At 35.9% G+C, this 17,389-nt stretch overlaps 4 protein-coding genes and 1 pseudogene across 8 annotated transcripts; 3 read left to right on the top strand and 2 right to left on the bottom strand.

Moving 5' to 3' along the window:
• The first annotated feature begins 289 nt into the window (after positions 1 to 289).
• LOC102610948 (ferritin-like catalase Nec2) lies at positions 290 to 1,430 on the top strand (annotated as a pseudogene).
• A 2,154-nt stretch (positions 1,431 to 3,584) lies between these two features.
• Positions 3,585 to 5,447, top strand: LOC102611251 (ferritin-like catalase Nec2). The gene is made up of 3 exons (XM_006488920.3): positions 3,585 to 4,399; positions 4,507 to 4,732; positions 4,895 to 5,447. The coding sequence occupies exons 1-3, from the start codon at positions 4,065 to 4,067 to the stop codon at positions 5,270 to 5,272; spliced, it is 939 nt and encodes a 312-aa protein (XP_006488983.1). The 5' UTR covers positions 3,585 to 4,064; the 3' UTR covers positions 5,273 to 5,447.
• A 382-nt stretch (positions 5,448 to 5,829) lies between these two features.
• Positions 5,830 to 8,759, bottom strand: LOC102608079 (pentatricopeptide repeat-containing protein At3g48810). Its single transcript, XM_006488739.4, has 2 exons — positions 6,447 to 8,759; positions 5,830 to 6,346 (listed from the first exon to the last, which is right to left on the bottom strand). The coding sequence occupies exon 1, from the start codon at positions 8,562 to 8,564 to the stop codon at positions 6,579 to 6,581; it is 1,986 nt and encodes a 661-aa protein (XP_006488802.1). The 5' UTR covers positions 8,565 to 8,759; the 3' UTR covers positions 5,830 to 6,346; positions 6,447 to 6,578.
• A 110-nt stretch (positions 8,760 to 8,869) lies between these two features.
• Positions 8,870 to 11,228, top strand: LOC102608374 (uncharacterized). 4 transcript variants are annotated; one of them, XM_006488740.2, is made up of 5 exons: positions 8,870 to 9,035; positions 9,395 to 9,516; positions 10,163 to 10,358; positions 10,769 to 10,788; positions 10,933 to 11,228. In XM_006488740.2, exons 1-5 carry the CDS (start codon positions 8,916 to 8,918, stop codon positions 10,961 to 10,963), a joined length of 489 nt encoding a protein of 162 aa, XP_006488803.1. In that variant the 5' UTR covers positions 8,870 to 8,915; the 3' UTR covers positions 10,964 to 11,228. The 4 variants fall into 4 exon arrangements, with proteins under 4 accessions (XP_006488803.1, XP_006488804.1, XP_006488805.1 ...); XM_006488741.4 differs by having other exon boundaries at positions 8,871 to 9,035; positions 9,391 to 9,516; XM_006488742.4 differs by having other exon boundaries at positions 8,904 to 9,031; positions 9,391 to 9,516.
• Positions 11,229 to 11,722: 494 nt separating this feature from the next.
• Positions 11,723 to 16,429, bottom strand: LOC102609242 (protein REDUCED WALL ACETYLATION 2). Of its 2 annotated transcripts, none has more exons than XM_006488744.4 (16): positions 16,108 to 16,429; positions 15,918 to 16,009; positions 15,325 to 15,471; positions 15,155 to 15,211; positions 14,974 to 15,046; positions 14,328 to 14,486; positions 13,993 to 14,142; positions 13,651 to 13,906; positions 13,460 to 13,575; positions 13,213 to 13,299; positions 13,033 to 13,121; positions 12,876 to 12,938; positions 12,647 to 12,703; positions 12,396 to 12,492; positions 12,160 to 12,315; positions 11,723 to 12,035 (listed from the first exon to the last, which is right to left on the bottom strand). In XM_006488744.4, exons 1-16 carry the CDS (start codon positions 16,138 to 16,140, stop codon positions 12,030 to 12,032), a joined length of 1,638 nt encoding a protein of 545 aa, XP_006488807.1. In that variant the 5' UTR covers positions 16,141 to 16,429; the 3' UTR covers positions 11,723 to 12,029. The 2 variants fall into 2 exon arrangements, with proteins under 2 accessions (XP_006488807.1, XP_006488808.1); XM_006488745.4 differs by having other exon boundaries at positions 15,325 to 15,468; positions 16,108 to 16,422.
• Positions 16,430 to 17,389: the final 960 nt, after the last annotated feature.

Below are 17,389 nucleotides of genomic sequence, written 5' to 3'. Positions count from 1 at the left end.
TGTGATTGATGGTGACAATAACCCAACCAGAAAGAAAATCTAATTCCAGGCTCCTGTATCTGTTAGTTGTGTCAATCATATGCCGAGCAAAAACATCTCATCGAAACTCCACTGCACTGCAGAGGATTAAACTACATGTACGTTATGCAAATTGCTGGCACTCCCTTTTAATACTCGGCTGCACTCGTTCATAACCACTAGTGCTTTACAACATCTATATAAAGCGACCTTTGTGAAGACACAACACACCACTTGTAAAAGAACTTAGCTTATAGAAGAAAAAACACCAATGGCGCCTACCTTCATTTCTGTTGTTGCTTCATTGATCCTCCTACTGATTCCAGGATCCTATTCTGCAAAGCTTCCACAGTCTGACGTAGATCTTTTGGAGTTCCCTTTGAATTTAGAGTATTTGGAAGCCGAGTTCTTTTTGTTTGGTTCATTGGGTCATGGGTTGGACAAAGTTGCACCTAATTTAACAGTTGGAGGTCCAGCTCCTTGGGTGCCAAAAAGGCAAATCTTGATTCTTTCATTAAAGATGTAATGTTGCAATTTGCTTGGCAAGAAGTTGGACACTCGAGGTTTTACTTTCCTTCTGTTTAGATTATTGTGCTTTCTTGATGCAGCTTTTATCAAAGAGTAGAAGTAATAAAATTTCATTTTCTTGATATTCAGGGCTATTAAGAACACAGTGAAGGGATTTCCAAGGCCATTGTTAGACTTGAGTGCGGGATCATTTGCAAAAGTGATTGATAAAGCATTTGGCAAGCCTTTGAATCCTCCTTTTGATCCATATGCCAACAGCATTAATTACCTCACTGCATCATGTCTTATTCCTTATGTTGGACTCACTGGCTACGTTGGTGCAAATCCAAACCTCCAAGATGCTGCTTCCAAAAGGGTGAGAACTAAACCCCGGTGAAAATTAACGACTCATTTATGACACTAACATTTTGGCATTTGTATGCCCCTGTATATCAGCTTGTTGCAGGCCTTTTGGGTGTTGAATCTGGGCAAAATGCAGTGATCAGAACATTGCTATACGAAAAAGAAATGAAAAAGTGCATCCATACGGGACTAGAGTTGCAGAATTTACAAACAAGATTTCGCAGCTGAGGAACAATCTTGGACATTCAGGGGTAACTAAAGATGAAGGCCTTGTTGTTCCAAGAGCCCTGGGAGCTGAAGGTAAAATCAAAGGCAACGTGCTTGCGGGAGATGAAAACTCAGTTGCATATGACAGAACTCCTGAGGAAATCCTGAGGATTGTTTACGGATCTGGCAATGAAAGCGTGCCTGGAGGATTTTATCCAAAGGGAGGTGATGGTCGTATCGCAAAGTCTCATTTGCACACTACTTATTGAGCTCAGAATGTTTGGTCTGAATACCCTTTTTCAAGATGAATAATTAGAGAGTTCTCTTCAATCCTTTATATTTTTTTCATCCTCTAAAATCTATAATGATTTAATATTTTATACACCTCCTGAAAATGTTTTGTAAGCAATTACAATCTTACTAATTTAAAATTGTCCAGATGAAACAGCTTGTCGTCTTTTCTTCCTCTTTTTTCGAACACAACACCTTGACTTGAACAAGCCTATATTTTACAGAGGTACAGAAGAATATGGAGGATTGATGATACAGCTCCTTGCTGAACTTGTCAAAATATATCTTTTCTTTGATTCTTTCCCAATACATAAGTGGCAAGAAATCCATACATTAGAGGCTCTGATATCATCATTTAAAAAACCACACGGATGAGTATGGCCTGTGAACTCAAAAATCGCCATTTTTTATTTGCCAGGAACCTTGAACAAGAACTTGAAAGCCACAAGGACAAATTCACGCCCATCATTTCAAACAGGTTTCTTGATTTGGTAGTGGGTAAGTAAACATGAATACCAGATAGTATAGGCAGAGAAATTGGCGGCATTCGAAATTTCACAAGTTTTGTCTTGACAAGTTATCGTTTTTTTTTTTTTGGTCTTATCCACGAGGTATCCTGGGGAGGGCCCCAACTGTGGGAGGCACCTTTAAGCCCGTACCACAACCCAGACTAGAAGTCCCGGTTCGAGTCTTATCCACGAGGTATCCTGGGGAGGGCCCCAACTGTGGGAGGCACCTTTAAGCCCGTACCACAACCCAGACTAGAAGTCCCCGCTCGAACCGGGAGGCACAGGTTCTCCCAACAAAGGCGACTTCCCTGCAACTCGAACTGGGGAGCAAACCCAGTCAAGTCACTTAAGGGGACTCCATTGCCAGTGGAGCCAACACTTTGTTGGTAAACAAGTTATCGTTTTTATTAGACATATCAACGACAAATCGTGTAAAAAATAAGTGGAAAGATGTCACGTCGTTCATTTTCCTTTTGGAGACGACATTTGTTTGCCATCCAAACTTACAGAAATTAAAACATATCTTTGCAACCATATTCATATCATTTCCTTTTATTTTATTTTATTTTCATCCGTATCTCTCTATCAAGGCAAGGGTTGGGGTTTTAGTTGCATTGCATGTAATCAATTCAGTTGTGGGGTTAGTTCGTGACCTCTGGGAGAACAAGCGCGAACAAATCAGAAAACAAAGTCATTAAAATTGAAGTCAAGTAATCAACCATTTGGGATTTGATCAAATGTTTATGGATCAGACGATGAACGTGTTCCTGGAGGATTTTATTCAAAGGAAGGTGATTGCCTGGTCATCAAATTGCTAGACTCATCTCCACACATCTTGCTTAATATATATGGTAGCCTGGAATTTTACTTGTCCCCACTTTTTTAACTATGTTTCTTCGGATGGCATTTCTTTTCTTTTCTAATTATATCCTCAAACATTACGAGTATGTGTTGCATCAAACTTTCATCTGAAAGACCTGAAATGGTAATGCAACAAAAAACCATTTAATGCCAATCCTAAAAGAGAAGAGAGCAAAAGATAATGAAAAGTGGCTAATTCATTGATTTTTTTTTTAATGAGGAATCATTTAGATTGCAGAAAAAAGGTTTATTTAGGGTGTGTTTAAAATTGAAGTTGTACAGCTATGACTTTTAAGGTAAAGCACTAAAGTGTTTGGTAAACAAAAACTATTATACCTTAAAAGTTATGTTGATTTGATTTTTCACTTGTATAATAGAAAATCTATTATATGTTTAACAATTTTATTAAAATTATTATTTACCACATATTATTAATTTTTATTTAATAATTATATTTTTTTTCCACAGCATCACCTCAATACCAACACATCACCTTAGAAGTTAACAAAATTAGATTATGGTGTTAGAAAATGCTGTTGAGTTTCTTCTGTGTGAAGCTTATCAAATTAATACACATAGAATAACTCATGTTAGAATCGGTGGGATGATCTGCCAGCAAAAATCTGGCACAAGGAATCTTACAACAATTCCGAATATTCGAATTAATTAATTTCTTAAAAGAATGTATATGTGCGCAGCAGCACAAGTGGAATGGTACGTGAACTCTGAAGTGGAATCTCTTCAAGTTAATACAAAATATTTAATTTGGATCACTCAGAGAGTTGGTTCAATTTATAAAATCTCTTGGCGTTTGAATATATATTTAAGTAAAAATCAATGCTAAAATAATTTCACCTCAGCATTCTTGTTATACATTCGGGAACAAAAATATAAACAAATATATTATTTACTTCTTTCGTCAATAAGCTTTCAATGGTTTGCCTCATTTATTTTCAGTAACGGATCAAAAGGACATTAATCGAATTCTTTGTGATCAACGTCTTTGTATCATTATCTCATATGATAAATGAAATTTCTGTTGACTCGTTAAAAAAAAAAAAAAAAAACCGGTCATCATGCAAAGTCAACTTCCATTAATAGACACAAACCTGCCCTGCAATATCTCCACTTGATTCAGTCAGTACTGTTGAGATCATATTTAAACCCACGTGGCACCTCCCTATCCTTGCTTCACTGTCCTTTCATAAATTCAAGACTCTGCTGTAAAACATCTATATAAATACTTCTTTTGTTTGTGAAGAGGATAGAACATATAACTTGCGTAAAAAAGTTGAAGGGAAAAATCCAATGGCTATTTTTGCTTCTGTTTTTGCTTCATTGATCTTGCTCCTGCTTCCAGTTCCAGGCTCATGCTCTATTGAGCTTCTCATTGAGAGTGTCATTGATCGTGGCACATCATCAGTTCCACGGTGTGATGTTGATCTTCTAGAGTTCCCATTGAATTTAGAGTATTTGGGAGCTGAGTTCTTTCTGTTTGGTTCAATGGGTCATGGCTTGGACAGAATTGCACCAAGTTTAACAATGGGAGGTCCAGCTCCCATTGGTGCCAGAAAGGCCAATCTTGATCCTTTCACTCAAGATATTGCCTTGCAATTTGGCTGGCAACAAGTTGGCCACCTAAGGTTTCAAACTCTTCCTTGAACTTTCTTTATGTTCAAAATTCTTGTGCTTTATTTGTTCATTTGTATCAATAGTTGAATAAAACTTCATTTTCTTGATACATGTGCAGGGCTATAAGGAATGCAGTGAGGGGATTTCCAAGGCCATTGTTGGATTTGAGTGCAAGATCATTTGCAAAAGTGATTGATAAAGCATTTGGGGAGCCTTTGAATCCTCCTTTTGATCCTTATGCCAGCAGCACCAATTTCCTCATTGCATCGTATCTTATTCCTTATATTGCACTCACTGGTTATGTTGGTTCAAATCCAAACCTCCAAGGCTCTGCTTCCAAAAGGGTATGCCTAAATATACATAACCTGAACAAATATACTTCAATTTAGATTATAAACCAAATCCCCATGTGAGCGAGATTCGAAGTCGAACCCCTTGATGTTTTAATTGTTGAACGCATTGCTATAAATGTGTCTAATGTGTGTATTGCATGGCTGTACTATCAGCTTGCTGCAGGTCTTTTGGGTGTGAAATCAGGGCAAGATGCAATAATCAGAACGTTGCTATATCAAAAAGCAAATGAGAAAGTGCATCCATATGGGATACCGGTTGCAGCATTCGCAAACAAAATTTCACAGATGAGAAATAATCTTGGACGGTCAGGACTAAAAGATGAAGGCCTTCTTGTTCCAAAGTTCCACGGAACTGAAAGGAAGATCAGAGGCAATGTGCTAGCTGGAAATGAATACTCAATTGCATTTGATAGGACTCCCGAAGAAATTCTAAGGATTGTTTATGGAGGTGGCCATGAAGGTATCCCTGGAGGATTTTTTCCAAATGGAGCTAATGGTCGTATTGCAGGATCTCATCTACACACAACTTAATATGGAGCCTGGGATTGAAATTGCCTCTTATCTTTTTAGATTTGTTTGTTTGGACTGTATTTCCCTTTGCCCAGATGAATAATTAGGGAGTTTCATTTCTTTTCTTTGCTCCTCTAGCTTCATGAGCTAAGGTGTTTCTTGTGCCAATCAAATGAAAATAAAAGAGAGTAATTTTGTGTCCTTTTGAATATATGCAATCGTTATGTCAAGCCCTCATCTCAGAGATCTTTCAAGAAAATATTAAACCTGTGTAAATGGCATTGTAATTCTGGAACATTAACATCGAATGTCAATTCATAAGAATAACAAGATGAAGAAAAGAAAAGGCTAATTAATGCTTGTTGATTTTGTAAAGAGGCTTTAAAACCCGATTGGTTACAGATCAAGGTTCGTTCGCAAGCAACATAATCAGATTATGTTGTTTTTTACATTAAACTTGTGCTCTTCAAGGCATTCAAAGAAAAGAAGACGAAGAAGAGAAACAAGAAAAAAAAAAAAAAAACTTATGGAAGTATGAAATATTATACACAGTGTATGTAATTTTTATGCAGGTGCACTGTAACAAAATTAAAACATTTCATATAAAAACCTTAACAACATACATACTAAACATAAAAGAGAGAGAGAGAGAGAGAGGAAAAAAAACTATTGAGCAACAATGATATAATTCCTCCCTCTAAATGTATTTCATATTCTGTAATCTATAGGAAACTTGTTGGATTGATACATACAACTATCTACTAAAGAGTCTTTGCTGAAACTGTGGTTGCTGGTCATAATATAGACAGCGTCTATTGTTAGATCAAAGAAATGGAGATGAATCTGCTAGCAAGAAACTGCGACAAATTGACCAAGAATCTTACAAGATTTGTGAATATTAGAATTTCACCAATGTGTGTTCGCCTTGACCACACATAATTTGGAACAAGTAACTGGGGATCAGGGACAGTTAACAGTTTGGCTTGATTATTCAGCACGACTGATCCATGTAGAGGATTTGGTGTATCTGAATTTGCAAGTGTATGCACACAGGGACTTTGATGCCTCCTCCATTCACCACTTTTTCTCTTTCAACTACAAAAATTAAAGAAGAAATTTGAGGACTGTAGAGGACTGGTGTGCATGAATGTTAAAAAGAAAAAAAATCCAGGCTAAGTACTTATTTCCCATGTACCTGACAATTGAAGATGCATGCAGTTGCCTCGTAGAAACTCCATTCAGCACATAAAAATTTGTGTGCATTTTAAAGATGCTGGAAATTTTGATTGACTATTTGGCTTCTGTAGAAACACTCAAACTCCAAGAGTTACTTGTTAGCCATGATATCATCCAGAATATAAACTGGCCCCAAATGACCTAAGTTGCTAAATAAACTCCGGACAAGCACATTCCATGTGGCAAAGTTAGGGCAGATCCCTTCATTTAACATCTTTTGAAGATAAATAAAGGCTTCTTGCATGCCACCCGAATTACAGATGCCCCATAAGAGACTAGTGTATGATATTATGTCTGGATTCCACTCTCCTCCTCCTCTAATTCTGTCCAAAAGTTGAATGGCATTATTAACTTTACCCTGCTTGCAATAGGCATAGATTATTATGTTGAATGTAATAGCATCCAGCTTCGTCCCCTCTATCAGCATTTTCCCCAGTAACTGGAAAGCTTCCACCACCATACCAGCACGACAAACTCCATGCAAAATGGTATTATAAGTCACTATATTTAGCTGAATCCCGCATTTTTCTATCTCTGTGACAAGCTCAAAAGCTTCTTTTACTCTGTTTACTCTAAGAAGACCATCCAGCAGCTCATTATAAGTAGTGATATTAGGCAAACATTCATATTGCTTCATTTGATCAAGCAATTTCATTGCCCAGTCTACTCTTCCGCAGCCACATAAACCTTTGATAAATGTATTAAATGTAACTGTATTAGGAGGACAATTTTCGAAAGCCATTTTTTCTATAAGAGAGTGAGCTTGGTGAAACATATTATTTTGACAAAGGACCTTCACCATGCAGGTATATGCCACAACATTTGGGCTGCAACCATTACTTATCATCCTGTTCCATATCTGTGATGCACCAAGAAGATTACCAGCTTTTGCAAATCCATCAATAAGAGCACTATATGTGGTCACATTTGGAGGGCAGCTATTTTCCTCCATTTGATAGGATACAGATACAGCCTCATCCATACTTCCATTTGAGCATAGACCATGTATTAAGGTACTATAAGCAACAACATTTGGCAAGAATCCCTCTCTAATCATCCTGTTCCACAGATCACTGGCTTCGTGTGTTCTTCCTCCCAATAAATAGCCCTTCAGCAAGGAAGTAAAGCTGTGGATATTAGGATTACATCCTCTCACAAACATCTGACCCAAAATACCAAGAGACGTCTCCACATTCCCAACATCACACAGAGAACTGATAATCGTAGAATAAGTAATTACATTAGGGTCAATTCCCCTATCCACCATTTCGCATAGCAACCAAAATGCCTCCTCAATTTTATGTTCTTTGCACAACCCATTAATCAAAGCATTATAAACAGACACACCCGATCCAAATCTCATTGCAAGCTCCCTCGCTTCCTCCACCTGTCCAAGCTTACACATCGAAGATACTATTGTAGTATAGCTCACTGCATCAGGAGCACACCCTTTATTGCCCATTTCCACAAGCAATTTATAAGCCCCATCAACCCTATTATTCTTACACAATGCCTTCAAAAGAATATTATAAGTAAAGACATTTGGCTCCATTCCATCTCTCTTCATATTACTATATATCGGATTAATCATTGAAAACCTATTTTCTGCTAACAAGGCGTCCAAAATATGATTATAAATCTTTACTGTTGGCTTCAAACCAAATTCCCTAATCCTATAAAACATTTTCAGTGCCTGCTCAGCCAACCCCACTCGCCGATAAGAATTTATAACACTAATGAAAACACCCTCACTACAGCTAACTCCCTCTACCTTCATTTGTTGCAAAAGATACTGAACTCCATCAATTTCACATTTTTCACCAAGTTTTTCAATCATAACTTGGTATGTTAGTGCTGTGTGTTTGAATGTATTTGAGTTGGCTATTGACTTGAAGTAGTTTAAAGCTGAAGCTATGTTCGGCTCTTGTCTTAATCTTTTACTAACACGAAATTCATCAACATGGGTATATTTATTTTCGTCATTAGTCGAATTTGGAATTGGGTTTGTGTTTAGTACAAAAGGAATCGAGGGTTTTTGAGTTTTTAATATCAATGAACATCCTTTCTTTAAGTACATTGTTTATTCATATAACAAAGAGCTCAAGAAATTGAAACTTTAATTCAATAATTCACAATCTAAAACCTTCGCAACAGGCAAAACTTGAAAAGTAAAAATATTTCTGGAAAAAGAATTTACGTACCTTGTGAATCAGTCTTGATTTTTTAAGTTGGTGGTGCCAAAACTTCAAAGAATCAGACCAGTGGAAGGGAAAGGAATTGGAGGGAAGGGCGTAATTGTCTTTTCAACCAAAAAAAAAGAGAGCGTACGACGTCGTTCAGTGGGACTAGTTTAAGCTACGTGAAAATGCGATCGACTAATTTATTATTTTATAAAACAACAGGGACTATTGAAAATAACCTCTTCTGAATGAGCACGAATCAACGACGTCTAAATAAAAACACAACAAACAATAAAAACAAGGACTCGAGTCTCATTAATTCTCAGCAGCAAAGTATAGAAAGTATCTCGTGTTCTCCGATTTCGTGGGTAAATTTTGTCCTTTTATTACGATTTGTGATCTTTTTATCTGCTTTTGTTTTATCAGTTTTTTATTTCTTTTTCCCGAACTTTTGTGTTATGAATCTTAATTATTAGATCCGTTTCAAAATTCATGAAATCCAAATTCAAATTTAAGTTTAAGTTATAGGCAATTGAAGTCTGCAAAGCTGTGAATCTATTAAAGGTTTCGGTTATAAATTATAAAAAGATGCGCTTTTTGAAAATTTGAATTTCATAGAGCATGATCAGTTTATTCATTGTTGTTATTAGTTAAAATGGTGTCTAGGTAATGATTTAATGATTTATTTTATATGTGGTTCGATAATTATAGTTGTATTGTCAGCTAGGTGGAAGATATGGCTACTCACAGTGATTCAGTTGCTGGTAAGAAGTCCAATGACGTCTCGAATGATTTGCAAATATTCAATGCTGAGAATTTGCAGAGCAACATGAAAGTTATCTACTACAGGTTTGTTTTGTTTTGTGTCCGTGATGGGAAATTGAGTGATTATGTTTTCTGTTATAGCAATGAGGAATGCGAGATCTGTGTATAACCTGTGAGAGACGGTCGGAGAGGATAGGGTGATGAGAGGTCTTTAAAGTCGGCTTCAACTTACTTGAAAATTCTTAACGTTGGAATGGGATCATGATTTTAGGTTTTTTTTAGCGGTTACTTCTAGTTGGATAAAGATTTATAGGGCATATTATGCAGCCTAGTCTCAGATTCATTCTGGATAAATTTGAAGTTTAATGCTTATTGTGCAGCCTATTCTAAGTAAGTAGTATCCAATACTTTTAGATAATGTAGAACAGGGGAACATTTGAGGTTCATGTGGAATAAACAGATTGTATAACAGGTTATATTTTTAACTTCATGGAAGGGAACTGCTCATTGTTGAAAGAGAACGACTGTGAGAAGATCTTGGTAATTAAGGAGTTAAGGATCATTGAACATATTATGAACTTTTACACTATCAAGACCATTGGCCATTACATATTTAATTACAAGTAGAACACCCATTCCAACTTATTAAACTTTATTAATTACCTTAAGGTGTAGGGTAATTTACAGCTCTGTGTCAATTCAGGAAACCTAAGCTTTTATCTTATTGCAGCCGTACATTTTTGTCTATCATCGGAGGGGTCATTGCTGGAATTTTGGGATTCACTGGCTTAATGGGATTCGTATTTTATTTTCTCATCATGGCAATTACTTCAGTTTGTCTCATGGCCAAGGCAAAGTTTTCAGTTCATTCATACTTTGACTCATGGAATCGTATTCTACTCGATGGCTTTCTGGGTGGCCTTATGGTATGCTTCTCTACCTCCTATTGGTTTTCTTTTTTCATTTTTCATTTTCTTAAAAGAATATATTACTCATTTTGCACGGGCTCCACACTGTTATAGCTGTTTGTATTTATGGTGAATATTTTACTTTTTGAAGTTACTGCTTTCTGCATCTATTTTGTTGATTCTCCCTGTTAGCATTTATTAAGGTAGCTTAGATAGACTTACAGGGTCTAAACAAAAATAATTAAATTTCTTATATATTCATTAAATTATATTCATTAAAACAAGGATTGGTGTTGAACACTTTTTCGTCACATGTGCAATAATAGATTACAACAATGCATTTAACTGTGTGGATAATAATCTTCTCTTGGTTTCTGCTTCTTTAGTTATTTTAGCCAACTAACTTCTTAATTTATATATATTTGCAGTCGTTCGTGCTGTTCTGGACGTATCCTTCAAAAAATTCAAAATACTTAGAACTGGGTTGACACTACTAATCAAACTAGTATACATTTTTATCATATGGTTTGTTCTATTTATTCTTGCTTTCGTTTCTATGTTTCAGCAGCTACTTTCTTTAACTTAAATACAGATTTGCTTATGACATCGTGCATATATTCTGAGGATGGAAGGAAAGCCGAGCTGCTTCTGTAGCTGCTCATTCTAACACATACATGTTGCCTTGGTAGTTTCAAAATAGCGCCAGCCATTTGTACCCATTTCCAATTCATCTTAAATTTTCTTTCTTCAATTTTCTCTTCCTTTGGCTAGAGACAGTTTCGTTGTATTTTCTGTAGCTTAAAAACTGATGAAAGCTTGTTTCAAGGATGTTTAGTTTTCTGATTAAGGTGAAAAAATAGAGGTGGAATTTCTTTTTCGGGGCTCTCATTTTCTCCGGCCCGTGAGTGAATTAGTTACTCGTGTTGGGTTTTCTCTCTCCTCTTCTATATTTTCTCCTTATTCGTTTTAATTTGGGGTCATCAATCAGTTTCCAATGTTTCGGTTTCACACGGTAAAGAAGCCTGCTCCATAAATATGATGAGCTGCAGAATCCAACAATGCAACATCAAGAGTCGGTATTAACTTGTTCAAGAAAAAGAAAAAAACAAAAAACAAGTCAGTATCAACGATTGAAGTATTGCGGAGATTACATAATTGGAGTACTAAATCTGCATCCTGAACCATACGACACCAAGCAGTAACTATCATTGGTTTCATAAAGACGTTCCTGTAGCATTCCCACAAAGTGAAAATGAAAATGGTTGGATGCTTCGATTTAGATCTCATAAATTCGACGCCAAGCAGCTTAGGCCGATAATCTCAAGTAAAACTACCTGAAGCAAGCATAATAGAACCGCAAACTTATTTTAGACACTGCTGACTGCACCATAATGGCAATGCTCTATCACTTTTGGCTGCTGTTGTGGTAAATGAGTGTTACAAAAATCAACCCCTCCATTTGATTTGGAGGGAATATACTGCTTTCCTATACAATAGATGTCTGGAATAACGACTCGGTAAACTTGACACAATTTCACATCATGAACCTAGTGAAATCATCAATGAATCCATTTTACAGTTTGTCTTGTGTGCACGTGAAAACTTTTTCCTCAGAAAATAGTCTCTACATCAGCGGGACAGAAACCTGACGCAGAAGCTTGTGGCCTTATATTTTTACATTCTATATTATCAGACCTGCAAATTATGGGTCAGGAAAAGAGTCAAATAAACCACATCACACTTATCTTACCAAGTCAAAATCGTCAAAAAAGAAAAGAAAAAAGGGAATCCGTAAATGCTTAAAAGAAATGAATCCTACCATTTGAGGGACTCTCAAGAAAATATAAGACAGAGAGTATAGAACACCGAAGATGATAGCTGCTGTAATCAAGTTATGAAGCAGGCGTTTGTCATCTTTGCTGGGCACAAATGCTATTTTTAATGTATTTGTTAGCTCAAATAATCTGCAAGAGACCTGCAAGCAAGCAAAAAATCAATGCATGAGTGATACGAGATATTCTCAAGCTTTTAAACTAAAACCATTTTTTCACTTACAGTAATGTAAATAGCAGTAGTGAGCATAAAATTCAACAATGGGTAGTCAGGGATCAGCGAAAGCAACAATTTTGGTTGTGCATCTGGAACTGAGGATCTGCAAGTTCAAAGGAAATTAAATTCAAGAAATGAAGATTTCTAGAAGTGAAATATCATCTAGTTAAAATCATTGCATCAAGTAAAAATTTGCAAATGGAAGAAACAAGACCCAAACAAGTCTAGCAAACAATTAGAAGTCAGCTTCAGCATACCTTAACCAAATATGGAATTGCGAGATGTAGGTCTCCAATGTTATCTTCCCAAGCCATCTAGTAAACAAATGATTGATAAGTAAGAAAAAGAAATCTTTCAAAGATAATAAATAAGAAATCAGACAAAATGCATGAAAATATCTAGATTGTTCCGTATGGTGCGACAAATATGTGGCTTATGTAAAAGGGGGGAAAAAGGGACAGATTATAGAACTTATAGGTTACTTACGCAAAGAGTGTCAAACTGTAGCTGCGGACATTCTGAGAGATGTTTCTCAAGCAAATGTAGACACTGATAAAAAATATTTGTGAGACGTTAAGTACATAACATTAGTTATTGAAAATATGAATGTACTCTCAACAGATCTAAGAAAAGTGACACGTACGTAATTGGAATCCACGACGTATAAGGATGGTATTTGTTGTAAGTAATTTTATCCAATTTGTATATGTACTCGAACCACAAAAATCCAACCTACAAATTCCATGAGAATTATTTGCATTAAATTTCTGTCCGTTAAGAAACGAGCTTTCACTTGGAAAAAAGGAAAAATGAAATACAATACCATTAGGGCCAGCAATCCGATAGCTGATTTTATTAATATTCGGAGCTTGACTTCTGTTTCCTCTAGTTTCTCCATCCATTTTTCAACCTATGATAACAATTAACTATCATATAATCCTTGATGCAAAGAAAGACAAGTCCAGAGAGATCTTTTCACATTGAAATTCACCATTTCAAGAACTAAAGTTTACATTACATTAATTTTTTAAACTTTTTTTTTCAGTGGAACACATGAATTGAATACTTACAGTGGGATGGTAATAGGCATATATCATCCCCACTATCCATATGTAACGATCAAGACCTGAGCGGAAATGCCACTCATGCAAGACAGGCAATGTCGGCTTCGCTGGATCAGTATAGGCTGCAACACTATATTTAGGTCAATGTGAGGTCTAAAACTTTTACAAGAAAATAAAGCTTTTGGAAAGTTACTAACCAACAAGGAAAGTAAATGGGCGCCAAATCAATTCAAACACTCCGGGAACTTCCCATATTAGAATAACCACCAAGAAGCAGGCACTCAATTTTACAGCCATGACTGATCCAATCTCGTTATACTTGTTTAGAATACCAAGTGACCCATAGACCATAAGAGTGAACAGAGTATGCATGGGACAAATGTAGTAGAGCATGTAACTGTTATTAAGGACAATGCAGCAAAATAAGACCAAAAAATTAAGCCGCCACATCATCTGCACAAGAAACAGTAACAGTTAGAAGCAGATTAACGATGGGTGGAACTCGAAGAAGCAACCTTCATTGTTCAGGGAGCTTATACCTGTGCAAACCTAGCAAGACTGAAATCTTTGCGAATGTAGTAATATGAGAAGTTACCAAACCCAGTCATCCAAACATATGCAGCAATGAAAATTCTAATTGCATTATAAATTTCTGTCGCAGCAAAGTAATGGTACATCAAAAACAATACCTGTAAGTCAAGAAGAAAGAGTAAGAACACTGATAATGGTATTGCAAGAGACATATAAGAACCCTAACCTGCGTATGTCCAGAGCTGTGTGCCGGAGAAGCATTCGGAGGAACATTATCAAATATTTCATCCAATATATAAAAACAAGCATATCTTGACAAAAGAAGAGAGAAAAATAAACAAACCTGCATCCAACCTCTCCACTCCTCAGTTTGATGCCTATTCAAATAAAGTATGGATTTCCCGGAGAATGGTGACTTATCATGATGTATCTTGAATGAAGTTATAGCAGAAACAATGATGAGAAGGAGGTAAAGAAACCAGAAAAGATCCCGATTGAAACTCTGTACAGGCAGATGATGGTTAAGAATATAACCTAATGAGCAACCCTAAAAACTGTAAATGAATCAACTAATACTAAATCTTGGATGGCACATAATTATCTAGAACAGACCCTATTCCATTTTCACTGCAATTTCATTGAATTAGAAACGTAGATTACCAAAATGACTTAGATTTCACAGGGAAATTCAATGTTTCTTGCCAGTAACTTGTTCACAAATAATTTTGAAGGATTAAAAGCATCATATAAACAAATATAAACACAGTTTAAGAGAATTCCTGGGGTGAAATCAAAAGCCCACATAGTATCATATTCTGTATATTTGTTGAAACTTGACTTCAATTAATTGTTATTTACAACTCAATATTTCTTGTCTGATTAAAGACTCTAAAGTTCTCATTAGCCAACCAAAAAATAAAATAAAAAAATCCCACATTAAGGATTGTATGGCCTAAAGAAGTCAGAGAAGAAAAAATCATCAACTTCACCTTTGTTGACGAACCAAAGACATCTGTTCGGTCACATATGTAAAAGTATGCCAGAAGGACACCAAATTCAGATCTGTTAAAGAGAGGGGGAAAAAAGAAGAAAATTACATTCTGATTTACCGATGCAAATCAGGGTAGTTAAACATTTACAAAAATGAAATATGGAATATAAGTTACTTACATAGCTCTAAGGGTCAATCGATTATCAATCAAGAATGACTCATCCATCATAAGGAATCTAAACACAAGCCACAGAAACAGCTAACAAGTAAAACCAAGCAAGCATAAACTAATACTCAACCACCAATGAGGGGAAGAAAAGCCAAGGGTCAATGGTTGTTTTTCAAAAACCTGAATATAGGAGAAAATGCAGATGAACTCCGAGCTTTCGGAGAAGCAGGCTGAAGACCACCACCTTCCAATAAAACGGCTCTGTCATCTTCTCTCACCGTCCCTTCTCCCATTCCCACTTCAACCAAATTAACATCAGAGTGCCTACGAGCAGAACTAGCAACTTCAGTAAACAAAAAGATAACCCTAATAATAATAAGGCAGTTTAGCCAATTCAACTAAATGCAAACTATATTCCACTTAACTTGATGATCATCACATTTTATCACACAATGTGCTAGATAGATGCATGGAATTAACCAAACACAAAAAGTTCACCAAAGCTCGAAAAGACAATAATAATTAATCAAAAGAATATAAGCCCTAGTGTCATCAGATCTCAAAAGAATCAAACATCAAGTGCTTGCTGATAAATTGCAATAGCACCAATCCTAACACATCATCAATTGTAACACAGACAAAACACATATAACAAAATATTATATATGAACTCATATGAGCATGAATACATTCAAATCCATGAAATATAAATATATAAACATGCTTAGTACCTGGATACACACATACAAACATAAATGATTTATTTAACTTACACTTTAGTAGGCAATGAGCTTTTCTTGTACTCCAAATACTCAGCATAAAGCCAAGCAATGAGCACCGGGACTAATCCAAGGAAAAACGAAACCTGCGGCAGTTCGTTAAACATTGAAACTTAAGCATGAGTGAGCACAAGATCCGCAAGAAAACGAAAGAAGCTCAAAACGACAACGCATTGGCGCGTACCTGACTGGGAGTGATAGGACTAGAGATCGTCATTTTCGGCAAAATTGAATTGAACACAACACAGGACTAACACTAAACTAAACTAAACTAAAGCGCATTTCACTTTCAGTTTATGCTTCGAATTTCGATCAGATCTGATACAAATCCGGTAACTCGTAATGTCAGATCAATGGCCGAGATTTGTTCAAAAATCCTATCAGAAGCAAAGAAGAGTGATACAGAATGAGAGGCTTTTTGCTTTGAGCGGTTAGTTGGCGGATCGGTGTTCTGTTTTCTATTTTATGAAATCACTATTTTTCACTAAATCATAAAATCATCCTGTGGGTCCCGATTGTTTCTGGCCGTCGGATGGAGGATGTAGGATGTGATTGTGGACGATGATGAAGATGATGTGCTACACGGAATCGGAATTCCTTTCTTTTTTGATAATCAATCTCGAGTATAGCGGTGGTTGACGTGTCAACCTCTTGGCTTCAATGAACATTTCCCTCCTTTTCTTTCGTTTTAGACCTTTGAGTAATTAAGAATGTAATTAGACCTATAATTGACTGAAAGCGGGAAGATAAAAAAAATAATTAAATTCAATAAAAGCAATCTTAACATGCAAACATTTTTATTAGAGGAATTTATAGCAATCTGAAAAAGCAGATTAATTTACAATAGTAGCTTAATCGTAATTTCTTTTTTTTTTCTTTAATAACAAAAAATTGATATTTCATAGTTTTACTCATAATGTGTTGCTCTAAATAAATAATCTACACTCAAGAATTAATCTCTCAATATACATCTACTGTTTAATAAGTATTCCTTGATCGTAAATAAATTATCTTGACATATTTATAAATAATTAATTTAAAATTAAATGATACTATAATAGCCTCACGATTTGAACGAGTAACTTTCATGTAAATTTATTTATTTAGCCACTAAAAATTTAAATGCTTGAAGAGATAAACTGATTAAAAAATTAACTTAGATTTTACCTGTCTTTCTCTATTTTTTTAAAATAAATATAATTATTAAAAAAAGAAAAGCGAAATTACGATGGAAGTGAGGGCGAGATTAGCCTGTGGGATGGCTCAGGAATACTTTCTGGGCACTAAATTGTGCAATGGACTTATTGAAAAGTGCCACGTTTCAGAAAATCTTAATCGGTGAGCTGTCGGCAATTTTTGAAGAGCGTGTTGACGTCACCGACAATGATTTCGCTAATGAGTAATGATCACCGATGCGATCGCCATTATGGCTCGAAATAGGCACAGGATGTTGCAATCAGGCGGGC

This window comes from Citrus sinensis, chromosome 1 (assembly GCF_022201045.2).
Source record: "Citrus sinensis cultivar Valencia sweet orange chromosome 1, DVS_A1.0, whole genome shotgun sequence".
Lineage (NCBI taxonomy): Eukaryota > Viridiplantae > Streptophyta > Magnoliopsida > Sapindales > Rutaceae > Citrus > Citrus sinensis.
The sequence above is the reverse complement of the archived record's forward strand: the minus strand, read 5'-3'. Positions and strand labels throughout refer to the sequence as shown.

Coding starts and splice junctions, on each gene's coding strand:
- LOC102609242 (XM_006488744.4), bottom strand. CDS start 16,140: ATGACGATCTCTAGTCCTATCACTCCCAGTCAG. Junction 15,047..15,154: donor CGATTGACCCTTAGAGCTAT/GTAAGTAACTTA, acceptor TCTCTTTAACAG/ATCTGAATTTGGTGTCCTTC. Junction 12,316..12,395: donor CTACTGCTATTTACATTACT/GTAAGTGAAAAA, acceptor GCTTGCTTGCAG/GTCTCTTGCAGATTATTTGA.
- LOC102608374 (XM_006488740.2), top strand. CDS start 8,916: ATGAGCACGAATCAACGACGTCTAAATAAAAACACAACAAACAATAAA. Junction 9,036..9,394: donor CGTGTTCTCCGATTTCGTGG/GTAAATTTTGTC, acceptor ATTGTCAGCTAG/GTGGAAGATATGGCTACTCA. Junction 10,359..10,768: donor GCTTTCTGGGTGGCCTTATG/GTATGCTTCTCT, acceptor ATATATTTGCAG/TCGTTCGTGCTGTTCTGGAC.
- LOC102608079 (XM_006488739.4), bottom strand. CDS start 8,564: ATGTACTTAAAGAAAGGATGTTCATTGATATTAAAAACTCAAAAACCC.
- LOC102611251 (XM_006488920.3), top strand. CDS start 4,065: ATGGCTATTTTTGCTTCTGTTTTTGCTTCATTGATCTTGCTCCTGCTT. Junction 4,400..4,506: donor CAACAAGTTGGCCACCTAAG/GTTTCAAACTCT, acceptor ATACATGTGCAG/GGCTATAAGGAATGCAGTGA. Junction 4,733..4,894: donor AAGGCTCTGCTTCCAAAAGG/GTATGCCTAAAT, acceptor CTGTACTATCAG/CTTGCTGCAGGTCTTTTGGG.